The 16581-nt window shown below is 33.2% G+C and overlaps 1 protein-coding gene across 1 annotated transcript in view; it reads left to right on the top strand.

The window, feature by feature from the left end:
- LOC134280386 (voltage-dependent calcium channel subunit alpha-2/delta-3-like) overlaps positions 1-16581 on the top strand; it is a 52081-nt gene that overhangs the window by 12338 nt on the left and 23162 nt on the right. The window contains exons 5-15 of the mRNA XM_062762792.1: positions 2924-3008; positions 7649-7756; positions 7945-8004; positions 10321-10498; positions 13682-13813; positions 14203-14269; positions 14362-14512; positions 14806-14964; positions 15184-15294; positions 16027-16105; positions 16482-16531. Of these exons, the coding sequence (XP_062618776.1) occupies positions 2924-3008; positions 7649-7756; positions 7945-8004; positions 10321-10498; positions 13682-13813; positions 14203-14269; positions 14362-14512; positions 14806-14964; positions 15184-15294; positions 16027-16105; positions 16482-16531 (1180 nt within the window). The remainder of the gene's footprint in view (positions 1-2923; positions 3009-7648; positions 7757-7944; positions 8005-10320; positions 10499-13681; positions 13814-14202; positions 14270-14361; positions 14513-14805; positions 14965-15183; positions 15295-16026; positions 16106-16481; positions 16532-16581) is intronic.

Genomic DNA, 16581 nt, shown 5'->3' with positions numbered 1-16581 from the left:
TGTTACATTGTGTAGATTCGTTCAGAAATACTTTGGTTATTCTAAGGTATTTCTAGGATTTTATATACACTAATCGGGTCATTCTCGTTTTGTGCGCCCCCCCCCCCCCCCTTCGTATTAACGTAATACGAAGGTTGTGTTAGTATTATAGCACTTCGCTGCGAATTTGGGTGATTCCCGATTTCCAGTGAATTTTATTGTAATTGTATATTAATTAATACATATTGTGACTTTTATTTATTGAATAAATTTGTAGACTTTAAATAAGGCTTTTCATTTAACTTCCCCATAGTTTTATTTACGAGTGCAAACACAGGTAATTCTTGTGTTATTATAGGAGATCTTTATTTATGGGTTATTCTCGTTAATCATCAGAGTACTACATGGGTTATTCCCGCGTAGGTATTTAAAGTACTTGTGCGTGCAGAGATCCAAGCAGCTCAGATCCGTTACATATATTATCCCACTTTTCCAAGTATTGTTGATGTCCCTATAAGCATACCCAACACACTAGACAGCGGTTCCTTACATTTCATTGTGAAAGGAAATTGTAAATTTAGATTTTAATTATGTTGTCTAATAGATTTAATTACACGAGACCTCCCATGTAAATTTCATTAGTCCCCACCCACTGATATCAGACACAAAGACAGACGCACAAGATTTACATGCATATATTACGCCACCTTACCTCATGACCTTTCGCTTGGCAAAATTTACATCGTGGTTGAATTATCAAGAAATCAACTCATCTAAAATTAAAAGAGAAAAATAAGAATAGAAGTATTTCTAGCTAACATCATTTTAAATGAATTTAATACATTACAGTAAATAGAACATTTATTCATTTTTAGTAAAACTCAACACCCTCTCTAATAATGCCATTATTTGGTCCTTACTAAAATTTTGGCTTATATGGTATACTGTAAACTGATTAACTAGTGTATAATCAAACTTCTTTCCTGCCTCATACAGTGTGTATAATCAAACTTCTTTCCTGCCTCATACAGTGTGGTTTTTGAAATTTATATTCATGTCAGTGGGATGATTGACAGTTGTAATTCAATAGTTTTATTTGATTCCCTGTACTTTGTAAAAATGCAGGAGTAAATGAAATCATCCAATTATCTGTAGAAGCCCTTTTCACATGACCCCCAGGAGATGCTCAGATCAGGAGAAATGGCACCACAGACTACAAAAATGACAATCCATTTCAAACAGAGCATAAAGATTACGATTTAATTGTTGTTTTGATGCTAAAACTGGTCTGCTGCAGACTGTCAGAGAGCTCTGCAGTGTCTGCCATTTGTATTGGGAATTGTCTCAGTTTTCAAATATTTAAAATGATGGCATAAAAGCAGTCTTTCTTTTGTTGTAACCTTGGTCTTATTTTATGACACTTTCTTCTAGAAAAAGTGGAACCTCCTGGAACTGACATGCACACATGCATGAAAGAAAAATAAGCTGTGTTTGTGAAACACTTGATGCCTCCATTTGGCAGCTTATGGCAAAGATTGAAGTTTTTCAAATGCAAGTCAAAATCCAAAGTCAAGGTCAAAAGATCAAAATTGTTGGTATCCAGAGAAGGTCTTACAAGAAATATGCCTGTGACATATGAAAGCCCTAGTACCTACTGTGAAAAAGTTATAGCCAAGGTTAAAGATTTTAAATAGTGGATCAAACTCTAAGGTCAAGGTCAAAAGGTCTCGTGACAATGAATACCTATGTAAAGTATAAAAGCCCTAGCTCCAACTGTTCAAAAGTTAAGGCCATGGTTAAAGTTTGATATTTTTATGTTCAAAGTGAGTCAAACTCCAAGGTCAAGAGGTCAAAATTGGTGGTACTCCAAGAGAGGTCTTGTCACAAGGAATACACCTTGTGAAATATAAAAGCCTTAGTCCTGACCATTCAAAAGTTATGGGTAAGGTTAAAGTTTTAGCAGACAAACAGAATGACAGACAGCTAGACAGACCGACGGCCAGGGCAATAATTTTAAAAATATTTTTTGCCAAAATTAAATGCCAATTTTGAGGACAAAATCCCTAAATTTGCAACCTGAAAATAATTAAATTTATGCCCTGTTCACACAGAGTGTTTAATTTGAATTAAACTTAAAGTTACTGCGAATTAGCTTCGCTTAGCATTCACACGGAGAATTTAATGCGAATTAGTTTAATTGGAATTAGTTTACTACGCATTAAATTACTTCGCATTAGCTCCGTGTGAACGCTAAGCGAAGCTAATTCGAATTAAATTCTGACGCATGCGTAATGGCAAAATTTAGTCAAATTCCACTTGTCGGTGGTCAGCTATAGGTACTTATGCTATTTTTGAGTGAAAAACTAAGGAAAATTTTGTTAATCATTAAGATGTGTATGACACTTTTCCATTATGTCAAATGGATCTGCTTCTGCATAAGGTGACATGCTTTGCAAATGACGTCATAATAGCCGTGCTGACGCTGGGCTGCAGAAGTAAAATTTTAATTCGCATTAGTTTACTTCGCATTAGCTGTCGTGTGAACGCAATTTAATTCGCATTAGTTTGATTTGCATTAGTTTACTTCGCATTAATTTACTGCGAAGTAAACTCTCCGTGTGAACAGGGCATTAATGTACAGTTGGCATATAAGTGCAGTCAAACACCGAGTTATCTCCAACTCAGTGGGACCAAAAGAAACTTTTGAGATATCCAGGGTAAAATACAGGTTGGGACTTCTAAATCACTACATCTTATCCATCATAGTATTAGATCAAGATATTAGTGTTCGAGATACTGAAGTTCATATGCAATATTGTGTAATTTTCATTAAAATATTTTTGATATTATCAGTTTCCATTGTCTTTGTAACCATTCTTGCAATGTGTTTTTACCATTTTTACAACAATGATAAGATTACAAATGAAGTTGTTTTCTGTTGTAGCATGAGAGATAAAGTGACTGAGTTTGGAGAGGAAGTCAAAATGCTGACCCTGAACCTGACTAACTACAACACTTACTCTGACATGGTGAGTTTAGGGTTTTCTACACTTCTTTATTTCTCATTATCATATCCCTACATAATTCTACAGCTTCTGTGTTACTTTTTGTCTGTCTGCCTTCCATAAAACACTTTTATTCATTGTAATAACTCTGGATATGGGTTGTTCTAAGGTCAGCTGGTCTAAAATGAAGATTAATGAAATCAAATATGATGAAGTGATCAGTTAAGCTTTAATTTAACTTGCAAATTTAGGCCTATACAAATTATCAAATTTTATGAGTGGAATTTAAGTTGGACATGCAGAGATAGAACCCCTTAAATTTGTGGTCGCTTTAGTCAAATTTAAAAGATCAAGACTAAGCATATCAGCATGCGATATAACTCTTGGATATAGAGTTTTCATCTGCAGGATTTATTTACAATTGTACCTACTTGTTTGTTATGAGAAGAAAAATTTCTGTGGACTATAAGAGTCATGAGCTGAAAGTCATTAATAAAGGTCAAAATTATTAATTTTCACATTTAGACACTTCAATTTGGCATAATACTTTAAGGAATATATTGATTTCACAACCCACAAACTTCATTTAGTTGATGAAGCTGTTTATAATGAAGGAAATTGTGTATTTGTCAAGACATGGATTTCAGTTTCAAAATACGGTATGGATTATGGATTGGCCTTCAGAAATTACATTAAGACTCACGAGTTAATTGCTCAATTTGAATTTTTTGATTATAGGAATTTAGTACATAAAGACAACTGCTGAAGTTAAGTTACATCAAGTTACATGTTTAAAACCATTCATCTCATAAGAAAATCGAATGCACAGTAGAAAATTAAATCAGTTTATTTGAAAATGAGATTTTAATTTGCCAGAACTTTATTTTTGCAGAATTATGCAAATGAGACAATGTGCTCACAAAAATGTCATTCTCGTGTATATTTGTATTCCTAAAGATTTTATGGACCACATTTTGTGAAAATTTTGTCTTGCTAAAAAAGAGTAAATATCTACCTCGCAAAAATAAAGTGGTGAAATAACAAATAAAATAAGGAAGTGAAAATCTTTAAAAAAAAAAAACTGAATTGAGAGGGGGCGAGTTTAAAATGGGGGTAAAATTGTAAGCAAGTGAGAAAGGGCAAAAAATAACATGGGTGATAATGGTGTATATAGTTTGAGATTGAGTAGCTAACACATTGTAGCACAATTAGAAAATGCATCTGATAGGAATCTGTTTTAATTAACTTGATTTTGTCTCGACAAGATGACGTACTGCATAGTTAATTTAAGAGACAGCTCAAGTGCATGCTATGTTAATTTTAAGCTCAAAGGACTCTCCTATCTTTCAAAGACTTGCAACTGCTAAAGAAGTACTTTTTTTATGAGCGACGGAAAGAATTCCCTGTACGTCTTCCAAGATCCTCCAAATAGAAATAATGAGATTCTACCGATAACTCTTTTAGCACAACACAGAAAGAAGGATAAAATGGTTCAATATCTTCGATAAAAGTGAATTAATTCTTGATAATTATAAATCCGACATCCGTCTGTACCAGTGATGATACCGGAAAAAGGATTTTTTTCTTTTGTAAGAAAAAGACTGAAACGTGTTGTCTATGTAATTCCACTAACATGTATTAATCCATCAGAAAATTAGCTTATTGTATTAGAATTCATACATTATCGATAACAGCAGAATAAATGCAGAAATCTTAGCCCTTGGAAATATAGTGAATTTAATCAATAAAATTCTCAGGTTTCTGTGTTATTTGCCGATTTCCCCGTAGTCTTTTTTGTACCAAGCTTAATAGTTTCCCTAGGGTAGTATTTGTTTACTAGAATCAAGTGGTCTCTTTCTCCATTATAGAGAATTTAAAAAGTACATTTGCGTATTGCGATTTTATCTAATGCCTGTATTTTGTCCACATGGAATTGACAAGTTTGGTTGCACTGTCTAGCAATTTAAAAAGGGATTGATTGGTAAAGGAATATGGCTTTAATTAAAATACTATTAAGCTATTAAATTCTTTCTTCAATGAACAGCTCTCAAAGATGAATTATTAATACACTGAAAATGGAAAACAAACATTTTTTTTTAATTTATAGGCACTAAGAATTACTGTATGATTTTGAATCTCAACAATAATTAACATAAAGGAAAATTTTGTTGTAACCTGAAATCCAAACAGTAAACATTAGTAAGCAAAAAATGAAATGGACTTTTGTCATATGTTTGTACGTAAAGTTCATTGTAGGAGAGAAAGAAATTTGGTTAACAGGTATCATGATTTCAAAATATCAGTCGTGCATGGAACGTAGCAAATTGATAGATCCAGTAAAACCATGGTAGCAATTCTGTAATGCATTAAACACTAGGCTAATGGCTGTGTTTCATAGTTCAAATTAATGTAAAAATCAATTTATTATGAAGTTCAGTGCTTAATGTCTTTAAGTACAAGTTAGTACTGTACAGTGCTGCTTCTCCTGCAAAAATACCGGCACAGTAGCTCAGTAGAGAGCTAAAATCATTGGAAGGTCATGGGTTTAAAGTTCAAACCTTGGGTGCATCTGACCTAAGTTGATGAAAAAAAGTACCGTAGCAACTTTTCCTTGTAATCATGTTAATTCACCAAGTGCTTGGGAGTTTGAAGTAAAAGTTGCAGGTCTTTCAGATCAGACCTAAAAAAAAACATTGCCTCTTGTCAATTGGCACTAAATATAAAAAAAACCCACAGCTCAAGTGAGTCTGAGTGATAAGTAAAGGCCCTTCACTGGTATATTGTGACATCTCTATATGACTAAATATTTCCTGAATGGGACATAAAACAACATGCAATTAGTCTTGCTTACAATTCCTCTCTTTCCCATCTCTTCATGCAGAGGAGTGCATGCATATCTATGGGCAAAACAATTAATATCTGCATAGCCAAAAGATACATGTACTAATATTATAGGTACTGAAAAGCAATTGGATGGCCAATCATTTTCACTATTAATTGCCATAGAAACTAAAAACAGGCATAAATTGTAATCGGTTCCAATGTTAGTTTCTCCCAATAAGTTTAAAAATTATTGATGAAAGATATATTTCATATTCTTGTATTTAAGACATAATGCTCATTGCACTGGTGATTTGAGGGGGGGGGGGGGGGGGGGCAACCCTTGTGTGTCCAAAATGTACATAAGATTTAACATCAATTTTTTTGGTATGGCTGTTGGTCCCTACCATGACCCAAAACTGCCCCCCCCCCCCCTTTTTCAAGATTTCAAGACCACATTGAGATATTTATGTTGCTATTTTATCATTGACAAATAATTTTGAAGTATGCTCTCTGTTATATAAATGTTGCAGTTTAAACTGAAACTATCTTGTGTTAAATGTGTTGATTTTGTGGTATATTGGTTTTTGAAAGTAGTGGTGTAGGATACGCAGCATAAGGCCTGACATTTGTATTGGAAATTGCATGATCACAATATTGGAGTCTATTGCTGTCTGTGATACTGGTGACATTTAAATGAGCTCACTCTTCAATGCTCTAAGGATTGTCACGAGATTGATGACACTGTCAGCATTTGTTTTTTATGAATTTGAGAACCGTGACAACCTCATTAAAACAAAAATGAAATGTGAAATTTGATAGGAAAACAACTATTACTGTAGCACTAAAATTCAGATCATTTTATAATGAAGGCTATCAGGAGTAGAGAAATGTTGATATCTACTCTGAAGGTGTCATTTTTCTTCAATGTTATTTGAAAATAAACAGAGTGTTTGTAGATAAATTATTATAATTCATCATAGAAAAAAGGTGCCCCAGACCATACTTAAGGCATTATATTTTCATACAGCATTCTGTTATGAGATCACACCTTAAAAAATAAAAATTCAATGCTTTTATTTATAATATTTTTTATTTATATATGAAATATATGGAGATATATATTATTCAAGCTCAAAAGTCCATTAAACAATACAGAATAGGAGCGGAGCAAACACAGACCTCAAAAACATCAGAGGTGGGATCAGGTGCCATGGAGGAGTGAACATCCCAGATTGGTCACATCTGCCTTCCGCACCTTAAAAAAATTGCCATGATTGGGAAATAACAGAAAAAATCTGTTGACAATTCAGTGTGTATACAGTAAAACTCGGTTATAACGAAGTCACTGGGACTTGTGAAATTACTTTGCTAGATCCATAATTCATTATATCCATATAAGGAATTAGGAATTCATAAAATTTATATATCCAGGGATCTAAATTAACTTTGCTATATCCGTGAATTCGCAATTTCCATGTTCGCACTAAACAAGTATTACTGTATAATGGCCTAACAATTAGTATGAAAAACATCGATCAGTCAGCATTCAATAAATTGTATTTGCTGACAAGGTCATTATGTCAACAAAAGAATTAAAATACGAAATGAGACTGCTGACCGATATTTTTGTTTCAGCAACTTGTTTGTTGATAACTTACCTCATTTTAAAAATTATTCATAGGTAGAGCATGTTCTGGCATATCCAATCATTGACAAACATTATTTAAATATTAAGCATGTAAAATATATGATGTTGCACTTGCAGGGCATTTAATTAATATTCGTGATATCAAAATGGGTCATACTTTAATTATGATGATAAAAATATTTATTTTTTTAAGGCCCGTAAACATCTGACTGTGCCGAAGAAATTGAATCCTCAGGACCTGGTGGACAAATTCGCCCGAGAGATCGAGGAGCTTCTGGAGACAAAGGTCAAGGCCATAGAGGTAGATAGTATAATTAGTGATTGGATCATTTCCTCTCAATTGAGACAATATCATAAGTTTTTTTTCTCTAAATATATTTCAAAAATAAAATTTGAATATGTATATCTGATTAAATTACAAAATGAAACATTTGAAAAAAAAAATTATTACTTTAAAATTGATTTTGTTTTTTTTTATTAATAAAAAAGAGACTGGTAATAGCAGCAGAAAATGCCAAGAAGGAACATGAGTACAGGAAAAATTTGCAGGTATGATTATTACACTTTTCTAATCTGAAGAGAACTTTAAACAATGCATGGTCCAGGAAACAAATGAGTGAATGAGAACTTTTTAATTAAAAGTATTAGAGTGATGATTCTGAGTGCTATAATACAATAGATAAAGCCCAGAGTAATTACATATTCCTGCCTCCATCAAGAATTAAGTGAATCAGGGAAAACACATTCACAATGGGTGACATTTTCTCATTTCGGTACAGCAGAAAGTTTGTTCCCTCGGACTAATGGATTTGATGTCCATATCAATGCTTGGTCATTCCCTCCGATCCCTTAACACTATTTGTTTAAAAGCTATCCCTATTAAACCTATCAGATGCAGATTTACAGACCAAAATTACCACAATATGGCATTTTCCCATGATTTGTGCCAGACATTAGGTTTCCTCAAATGACAAAATCAATGACGTGAGGAGCTGCATATGTGATAGGGAGCGGGCAGAGCTTGGTGAAGTGATCACTCGTAAATTATCATTTATCTGTGGGTGTTGCATCATATCTGTATCAGCATAATTATAGTTTTTGTATGAAGGGTCCTAGCTGTAAAATGCAGCTTCTTAATGTAGGAGGAGCACAGGTAATACATCAGATTTAAACAGGGTTAGTTTGATCATAGTGATTATCCTTACCGAGTGGGATTTTTTCCCCTTTGTTATTAATTTTGGCCTCAAAATCAACAGAGGACTTTAAAGTAAGAAAGCATCCTCACCTTTAATTTCATCACAGATGCTCAATGACAATTGAAGATGTACGTCATTTGGGAACCATTTTAAAAAAAAGACATGTATTTCTGATCTTAAAAGTTCAACTTATTGTCCTCAAAGTCAGGGGTCTAAATTAAAAGGATATATGACTTGATGTATAGTTTGGATATTGGTTCAGACAATTATAAGTGCTATTTCATGGTAAACATTAATGAAATGAATACATAGAGACAATCCTCATCAATTTCTAAGAGCAACATACACACCACATTGAAGTAATTGGCAAGACTTGTATGATTTTTTTTTATTTCAAGATTTCGGATAAAGAACCATATGCGGTATATTGCATATATTTGCCCCCACAAAAGTCAAATTTTGAAAACTTCCTGAAATGTGCTGAATTCAATAAATTGTATGAGAAATATGAATTAACAGAAAATATCATAGTGTCAAAGCAGTGTATTCACAATTTTTCTTTTTATGACGTCACAAACTAGTCCGATTTTATATCCTTTTTCAGAAAGAGGACAAAATGGACAAAATTTCAACAATTTTAGCTTTAGAATTTATAGAGCGCAAGTTTGTTCAGGAACAATATTGACATATTTCATTGATATTATCATTCTACACATTATATCAAAATATTGATCCTGAATACACATGCGCTCGGTGACTTTTACTCAAAATATTGACGAAATATGTACATTTTTCTGTAAAATTCATAAAAAAACTGAAAGAACTATATGCGGTATATTGCATATATTTGCCCCCACAAAAGTCATATTTTGAAAACGTCCTGAAATGTGCTGAATTCAATAAATTGTATGAGAAATATAAATTAACAGAAAATATTATAGTGTCAAAGCAGTGTATTCACAATTTTTGCATTTATGACGTCACAAACTAGTCCGATTTTATATCCTTTTTCAGAAAGAGGACAAATTGGACAAAATTTCAACAATTTTACCTTTAAATTTATAGAGCGCAAGTTTGTTCAGGAACAATATTGACATATTTCATTGATATTATCATTCTACACGTTATATCAAAATATTGATCCTGAACACACATGCGCTCCGTGACTTTTACTAAAAATATCGACGAAATATGTACATTTTTCCGTAAAATTCATAAAAAACTGAAATTTACGTCATGTTTGTGACGTCATTATGTACATATGGCGTCATTTCTTACGAAAATATTCAGTGCTTTGAAGTCAGCATATACTCCCCTGTTTAAGAACTTAATCAAAAATATCTCCATCAAAGTTTGATTTGGGGGGCAAATATTGGTTATTACCGAATAAAGTTCTTTACGTCATGTTTGTGACGTCATTACGTACATATGGCGTCAATACTTATGAAAATATTCAGTGCTTTGAAGTCAGCATATACTCCCCTGTTTAGGAACTTAATTAAATATATCTCAATCAAAGTTTGATTTGGGGGGCAAATATTGGGTTATTACCGAATAAAGTTCTTTTACATGCCATTGGGATATTCATTGATATTCAATTACTGGTAAATGGTTTCAGTTCTATAAATATGATAAATTCTTCACTTATTGCTGTTCTTATCGGTTTCAGTTGGAGTATGTGAACAACAAAAAAGTTCTGAGCCCAGAGGACCTGAAGGATACCCCCACGGCCATGACCTCAGATATATACGCCATGATCAACTTAACCAGTGATAACCTTTTTAATGAGGTCAAGGTCAACCCCAATTACAGCACCGTTCATGTACCAACCAATGTATATGATCAGGGTAAGAACATTTATCTATTTCATATATGATTTTAAATTTTGATTTTTTTTTACCTCTTTTTATGAAATTATACTTCTTTATCAGACCAGACAAGTTCACTGGACCTATAGAATTTCAAAATCAGTGGCCTAGATCATGGGATAAATACAAAATCAGTCAAATTAATGGGAGTTTAGTTTTATATATGAGTGCGAAGGTAAACAATAAGTGATACATTTAACATTTTAAATTGATGGATTGATGTTTCTGAAGCCCTTCAGCTAGGTAATGGATTTTTGCAATCATTTTGATTGAAAAATATGATCCTGCAACAAACCACTAACAATTTATAATGTGCCAGTGGCATTTTTGAATTATTTCATGAAAAAGCAAACAAGCTTTGTGTGTTTGGTGTAAGGATAGACAATTTATATTTTGCAAAAAGTGTAGCACTTAGTGGCTTACTGAAAAGAAAAATGGACCGCTGTTCGAAAGTTAATTCAAAAGCAACAAAGAGTATGCATGATTTCTACTACTTCTTTAAAGAAAATGTAATAGAAACAATTTACAATTTTTAGAATCATTTTTAAGCTCACCTGAGTCAAAGGCTTAAGCATACATGTTAACTCTCCCGATTTAGGCGGGAGTCTACCGCTTTTTCACTCCATCTCCCGCCTACCGATTTAATTCAGAAATCTACCGCTTTTCTACAAAAGCTGCGTCTAAAGTATTTTTGGTTCGCTTGGGTATCCATTTTTGAAGCCACTCTCATAAAATCTCGCTAGATATCGCGTGATTTGACTTGGAATCATGCAAACGCTTTTTTTGTACATAGATTTCAAGCACGGATTTGACAACGACAACAACATAAGACTACCAGTGATTACATTGGTTACGATGAATAATCAACATCCCTGCCATGAAAAAGGAGACACAGCTTTTAAGAATTAGATTAAAACATTTGACATCGTCTTTAAAATCACAGAAGCTCACAGCTTTATCAATAAAGTCAATAGAAATCACTCGATTGACCAAGCCACGTGGCACATCTCTACTTTCGTTTTTGATCATCGCGGGAAATCTGATTTATAAAACGAAAGATACGAACTTGTTTTATATCTAGATTAAACCATGCCATCATTTGTTTTGTTTAAAAACTGAATGAACATTCAGAATTATTGCTTCTAGGCTATTTCAGCAAAGATCACTCTTCAAAAGGCTAAGTAAAGCAGCCAATCCAAGCAAAATGATGAGCATGAAAAATATTTGAATTTGTATAATTTATGTCAAACTTAAGGTGTTTCTGTCTTCTTCTTTGCTGTTGATATTTAAGATTAATAAGTGTAGGTACCTGATTTCATTTAAGGCTTATAGTATACATGTATATTACATGAAAGATATCGATAATCCAAGCGTTAAACAACACGCGCGCAATGCTACCGCTTTTGAGGTCTGAATCTCCCTCTTTTTCATCACAATAGGTTAACATGTATGGCTTAAGTGAGTTTTTTTTGGTCACATTTTGCTTCGTTCTGTCTGTCTTTTCATTCAAATTTTTGATTTATTCTTTTTCAAAAAAAATTGCGTCTATTTCAATGGAACTTACCACAAAGCATCATTTGGTAAATGAGATTCAAATTTATTCAATGTAGAAGGTGAAGGACCATTGCTCTCTCTCAAGAGAGCAGATGGTTGAAAATAATTCTCCCTCTCAACATGCTCAAGGACCAGTGTACCAAGAAAATTGAAACAATTTTGAAAGCTTCATTACAAATTGTAGTCCATTTGAAATTTTGATCTCAATTTTAAGCAGTTTATATATTCTTCATTCAATAATTATTGATTCAATTCCTGAATTTCACACTGGTAATAAATTGATTTAATACATTGTACATGAAATGCTACTTTCAAAGGCCCCTAGCTGGGCCATAAGCTCACCTGGGTATTTTATGAGCAGTTAGATACATGCAGTTACCCAGATGCAACAAGAGTCATAAACAGTACATAAAAATTTGTTAAATGTAGTCACTTATTTGGGGGGTATTTTGGTCTTAATTATGGTAGCATTCTAGTTATAATTTTTTAGCTCTACTGGTCAGAGACCAGAAGAGCTTATGCGATAGTAATGCGTCCGGCGTCCGTCCGTCTGTCCGTCTGTCTGTCTAGCTGTCTGTCTGTCCGTCTGTCTGTAAACAATTTTTCAAAATGCTACTCCTCCTACAGTTTTGGTTTGATTTCATTATAACTTGGCACACAAGTAGACTACACTAAGATACATAATTCTGTGTATCGGTTTTTGATTTTGATGAACGGTGTTGCCGTGGTTACTAAAAATAGAAATTTCTGTGAAATTCTTTCAAAATCCTACTCCTCCTACAGTTTTGGTTTGATTTCATTATAACTTGGCACACAAGTAGACTACACTAAGATACATAATTCTGTGTATCGGTTTTTGATTTCGATGAACGGTGTTGCCGTGGTTACTAAAAATAGAAATTTCTGTGAAATTCTTTCAAAATGCTACTCCTCCTACAGTTTTGGTCTGATTTCATTATTACTTGGCAAACAAGTAGAATACACTAAGATACATAATTCTGTGTATCGGTTTTTGATTTTGATGAACGGTGTTGCCGTGGTTACTAAAAATAGAAATTTCTGTGAAATTCTTTCAAAATGCTGCTCCTCCTACAGTTTTGGTTTGATTTCATTATAACTTGGCACACAAGTAGAATACACTAAGATACATAATTCTGTTTATCGGTTTTTGATTTCGATGAACAGTGTTGCCGTGGTTACTAAAAATAGAAATATCTGTAAAATTGTTTCAAAATGCTACTCCTCCTACAGTTTTGGTCTGATTTCAATATAACTTGGCACATAAGTAGAATACACTAAGATACATAATTCTGTGTATCGAATTTTAATTTTGATGAACGGTGTTGCCGTGGTTACTAAAAATAGAAATGTCTGTAAAATTGTTTCAAAATGCTACTCCTCCTACAGTTTTGGTCTGATTTCAGTATAACTTGGCACACAAGTAGACTACACTAAGAACATAAAGAGACTTTATCAACGATCATTATTCTATTTAGTTTCAAATCCCAGCTGCTTAAGTACTTTTCTCTTCCTTTGCTATAAGTTCAAACCAGTAGAGCTTCAGTCTCGACAGAGACTTCTGGTTTCTTTAACTTAATTATTGATCAGCCCCAGTGATCCTAAATGGCATCAAGTGGTCGAAGAAGTTGGATCCAGTATTTAAAGAGAACAGGAAGGAGATTTCAGACCTTAGGTGGCAGTACTTCTGTAATGCTGATGGTTTTCTCCGGGTTTACCCAGGTAGGACTGCTTTTGATCAGATTTTACCGGCCAGATATTAATTGGCTTGTACTTACATGTTATAAACACTTTACGTAGAGCCAGGAATACTCGTAAAATTTATATTATTTAATTTTATTAGTAGAAAGTCTTGGAAAGTTAGTCATTTTACATGAATAATTTAAGAGATTAGTTTAAAAGGAACTAATTGTTATTTGAATTAAATGATATATAGCCATGTATTTCTCTTTATACTGTCTGTAAAAAAATAAAAGAATAATGATCTCAATTTCTTTCACTGGCCATTTTACTGTGGAACATTCATTGTATTACCAGGCTGAGTATATTTAGTAAGGCAAGAGTTTGGATTGCCCGTTCTTCAGGTATTTTCTTATTCACCTTTTCTACAGGTATAAAATGGCCGATCAGGAATGAAGAGGACAGTGTGGATATGTATGACTGTAGGGTCAGGAGCTGGTAATAATTTTCTCACTCGTTTTAAAGCAAAGATTGTTGTTATAATCCTCATATCCTCCATAATATTTGATGACATTATTTCAACTTTGAAGGTATATTAAGGCAGCCAGCTCTTCTAAGAATATTGTAATATTGGTGGACACCAGCGGCAGTATGAAGGGCCGGCGAAGAATCATAACGGGCAAAACCATACAGAAACTCCTGGAAACTCTCAGTGATGATGACCACTTCAACATTATCAGGGTATTTTAATTAACAAATTTTTAAAACAGTTGTGTTAAATTCAAAGTAAAAGGAGAGAGATTTAAGATTTTTTACAGCAGGAACAGAAAATTCTATTTCAATTTTTGTTAAAAGGAAGAAAGCATGCTAATATACGGTACTGTGTTAATTTTTTTTAAAAACATGCAGTTGTAGTTCAATTTAAACTGTTAAAAAAATTGTTTCATGTTTGTGCTTGTGATTTTTAAGCAGACATTGAGAAGCTTCAATGAGTCCATTCTGTAGAATAAGTTTGAGATATATATTTCCTTCAGTATTCTGACAAGCCGGAGTACCTGGACAGCTGTTTTAATGGGACACTGATGCAGGCCAACATACAGAACAAACAAAACGCTGTCAAACTCTTCAGGGAGCTAGAAATGAAACAGAAAGGGGAGCTAAATCTGGCACTGGAGGAGGCATTCAAACTCTTTGTAAGTGAACAGAAACTGACTTGAACATGTTGAAATGATTTGGTATTTTGCAATGCATACAATATAATCCTCAATGATATTGAAAATTTGTTGCCAAATAATGTTTTATCAGCTTCTATATATTGTTAAGTCAGAATAAAAGGAATTTTAAAAATACCAAAATACTGAGAAAAGATTGTGATTTGTTTATTTGGTTTCTGTGAACTATTTTACCTACAGGAGAATAATGATGCGAAGAATCTTTGTAATAAAGCCATTATGTTGATCACGGATGGACCAGCCGAGACCTACAGAGAAATCTTTGACAAGCATAATTGGCCCAATAAAACTGTGAGTGGTTAGAATAGGTCTCAAGGCAAAAGTACAAATTTTTTATGGTCTCAGTCAATTACTACATCTCTCAAAATATAGAGTTGTGATTTCCTTGGGGAAATAACTATGAAAATCATAATTATCATGAATTTTTTTTCTGAGAAAAAGCAGTCTGCTATGGTTTGATTCATAAAGAGTGTTTTGATGATGGGGTTCTAGAATTATTCCCTGGAGAAGGTAATTACTTCTTGGTCTGGAAAATGTTTAGCCAAGTCAGAGAATTCAGGCTGACATCGGGAAAGCAGGAGACGAAGAAAAAATCCATTTATATTTATATCTCTTCATCAATGAATTTCGCAACTCTAAATTATTTGCCATTTGGGATAAAAATTTGGCAACTATAGATAACTGAAACAAATAGAGGGGTGCTAGACATCCATTATTGATGCTGTCATGCAATATAAGGGCTGCCAGGAGCCTAAGCAGATGCCAAGTATATCATCAATAGCATACTTACAGCCTAGAAAATAAAGGGATACATGGTTATTCCAAGAGCTATCTTTCATAAAAATAATATATACATTCCGTCTGAACTCAAATCTATAGAGAAACCTCTTTATGTTATATGAATGTTTGTAGACACCTACATGTAGAACCTTCTAAACATTTAGGGAAAGTTATTACACTGTATTGCCACTTATCTTTTAAAAATGATCTGTAACATTATAATCTTAAAATATTGATTTGAAGGTGCGACTGTTCTCGTTTTTGGTTGGACGAGAAGTAAAGGAGAACAGGTATGCCAAGTGGATGGCCTGCGCCAATAAGGGTAAGATTACTCATTAAACTCCATACCCCAAAGAAGGGTAAAGGTATGATTATCAAAAAACTTACACCTACTCTAGTAAAAAGCCTCCCCCTTCCATAAATTCACAAGACACTGAATACTTCCAGTATGGAGCTGGCAAAGGTTAGAAATCCAAACAATCATTCAATAATAAATTAACAACAGTATATCTGTATCAAAGCATGAAGAAAAAAAAAGAAATCTTTTGATGATGGACATGTTTTTTTTAATGTATATTAAGTATCTAAGGTTATTCTTTTAATATTCACATATTTATAGTTCTTGTAAAGGATTTAATATAAATTTATATAAATTTTTTTATGCATGTTGAATTCTCATTTCTTTTTTCATTGTATAGGATATTACACCCACATTTCAACACTAGCAGATGTACAGGAAAGTGTTCAGGTATTTGATTTAATCATTTATACTAATATAGTTTATATGTGACTGCTGGA

This window comes from Saccostrea cucullata, unplaced genomic scaffold, assembly GCF_032062105.1.
Source record: "Saccostrea cucullata isolate Sc308-1 unplaced genomic scaffold, CSIRO_AGI_Scuc_v1 ctg1432, whole genome shotgun sequence".
NCBI lineage: Eukaryota > Metazoa > Mollusca > Bivalvia > Ostreida > Ostreidae > Saccostrea > Saccostrea cuccullata.
The sequence above is the reverse complement of the archived record's forward strand: the minus strand, read 5'-3'. Positions and strand labels throughout refer to the sequence as shown.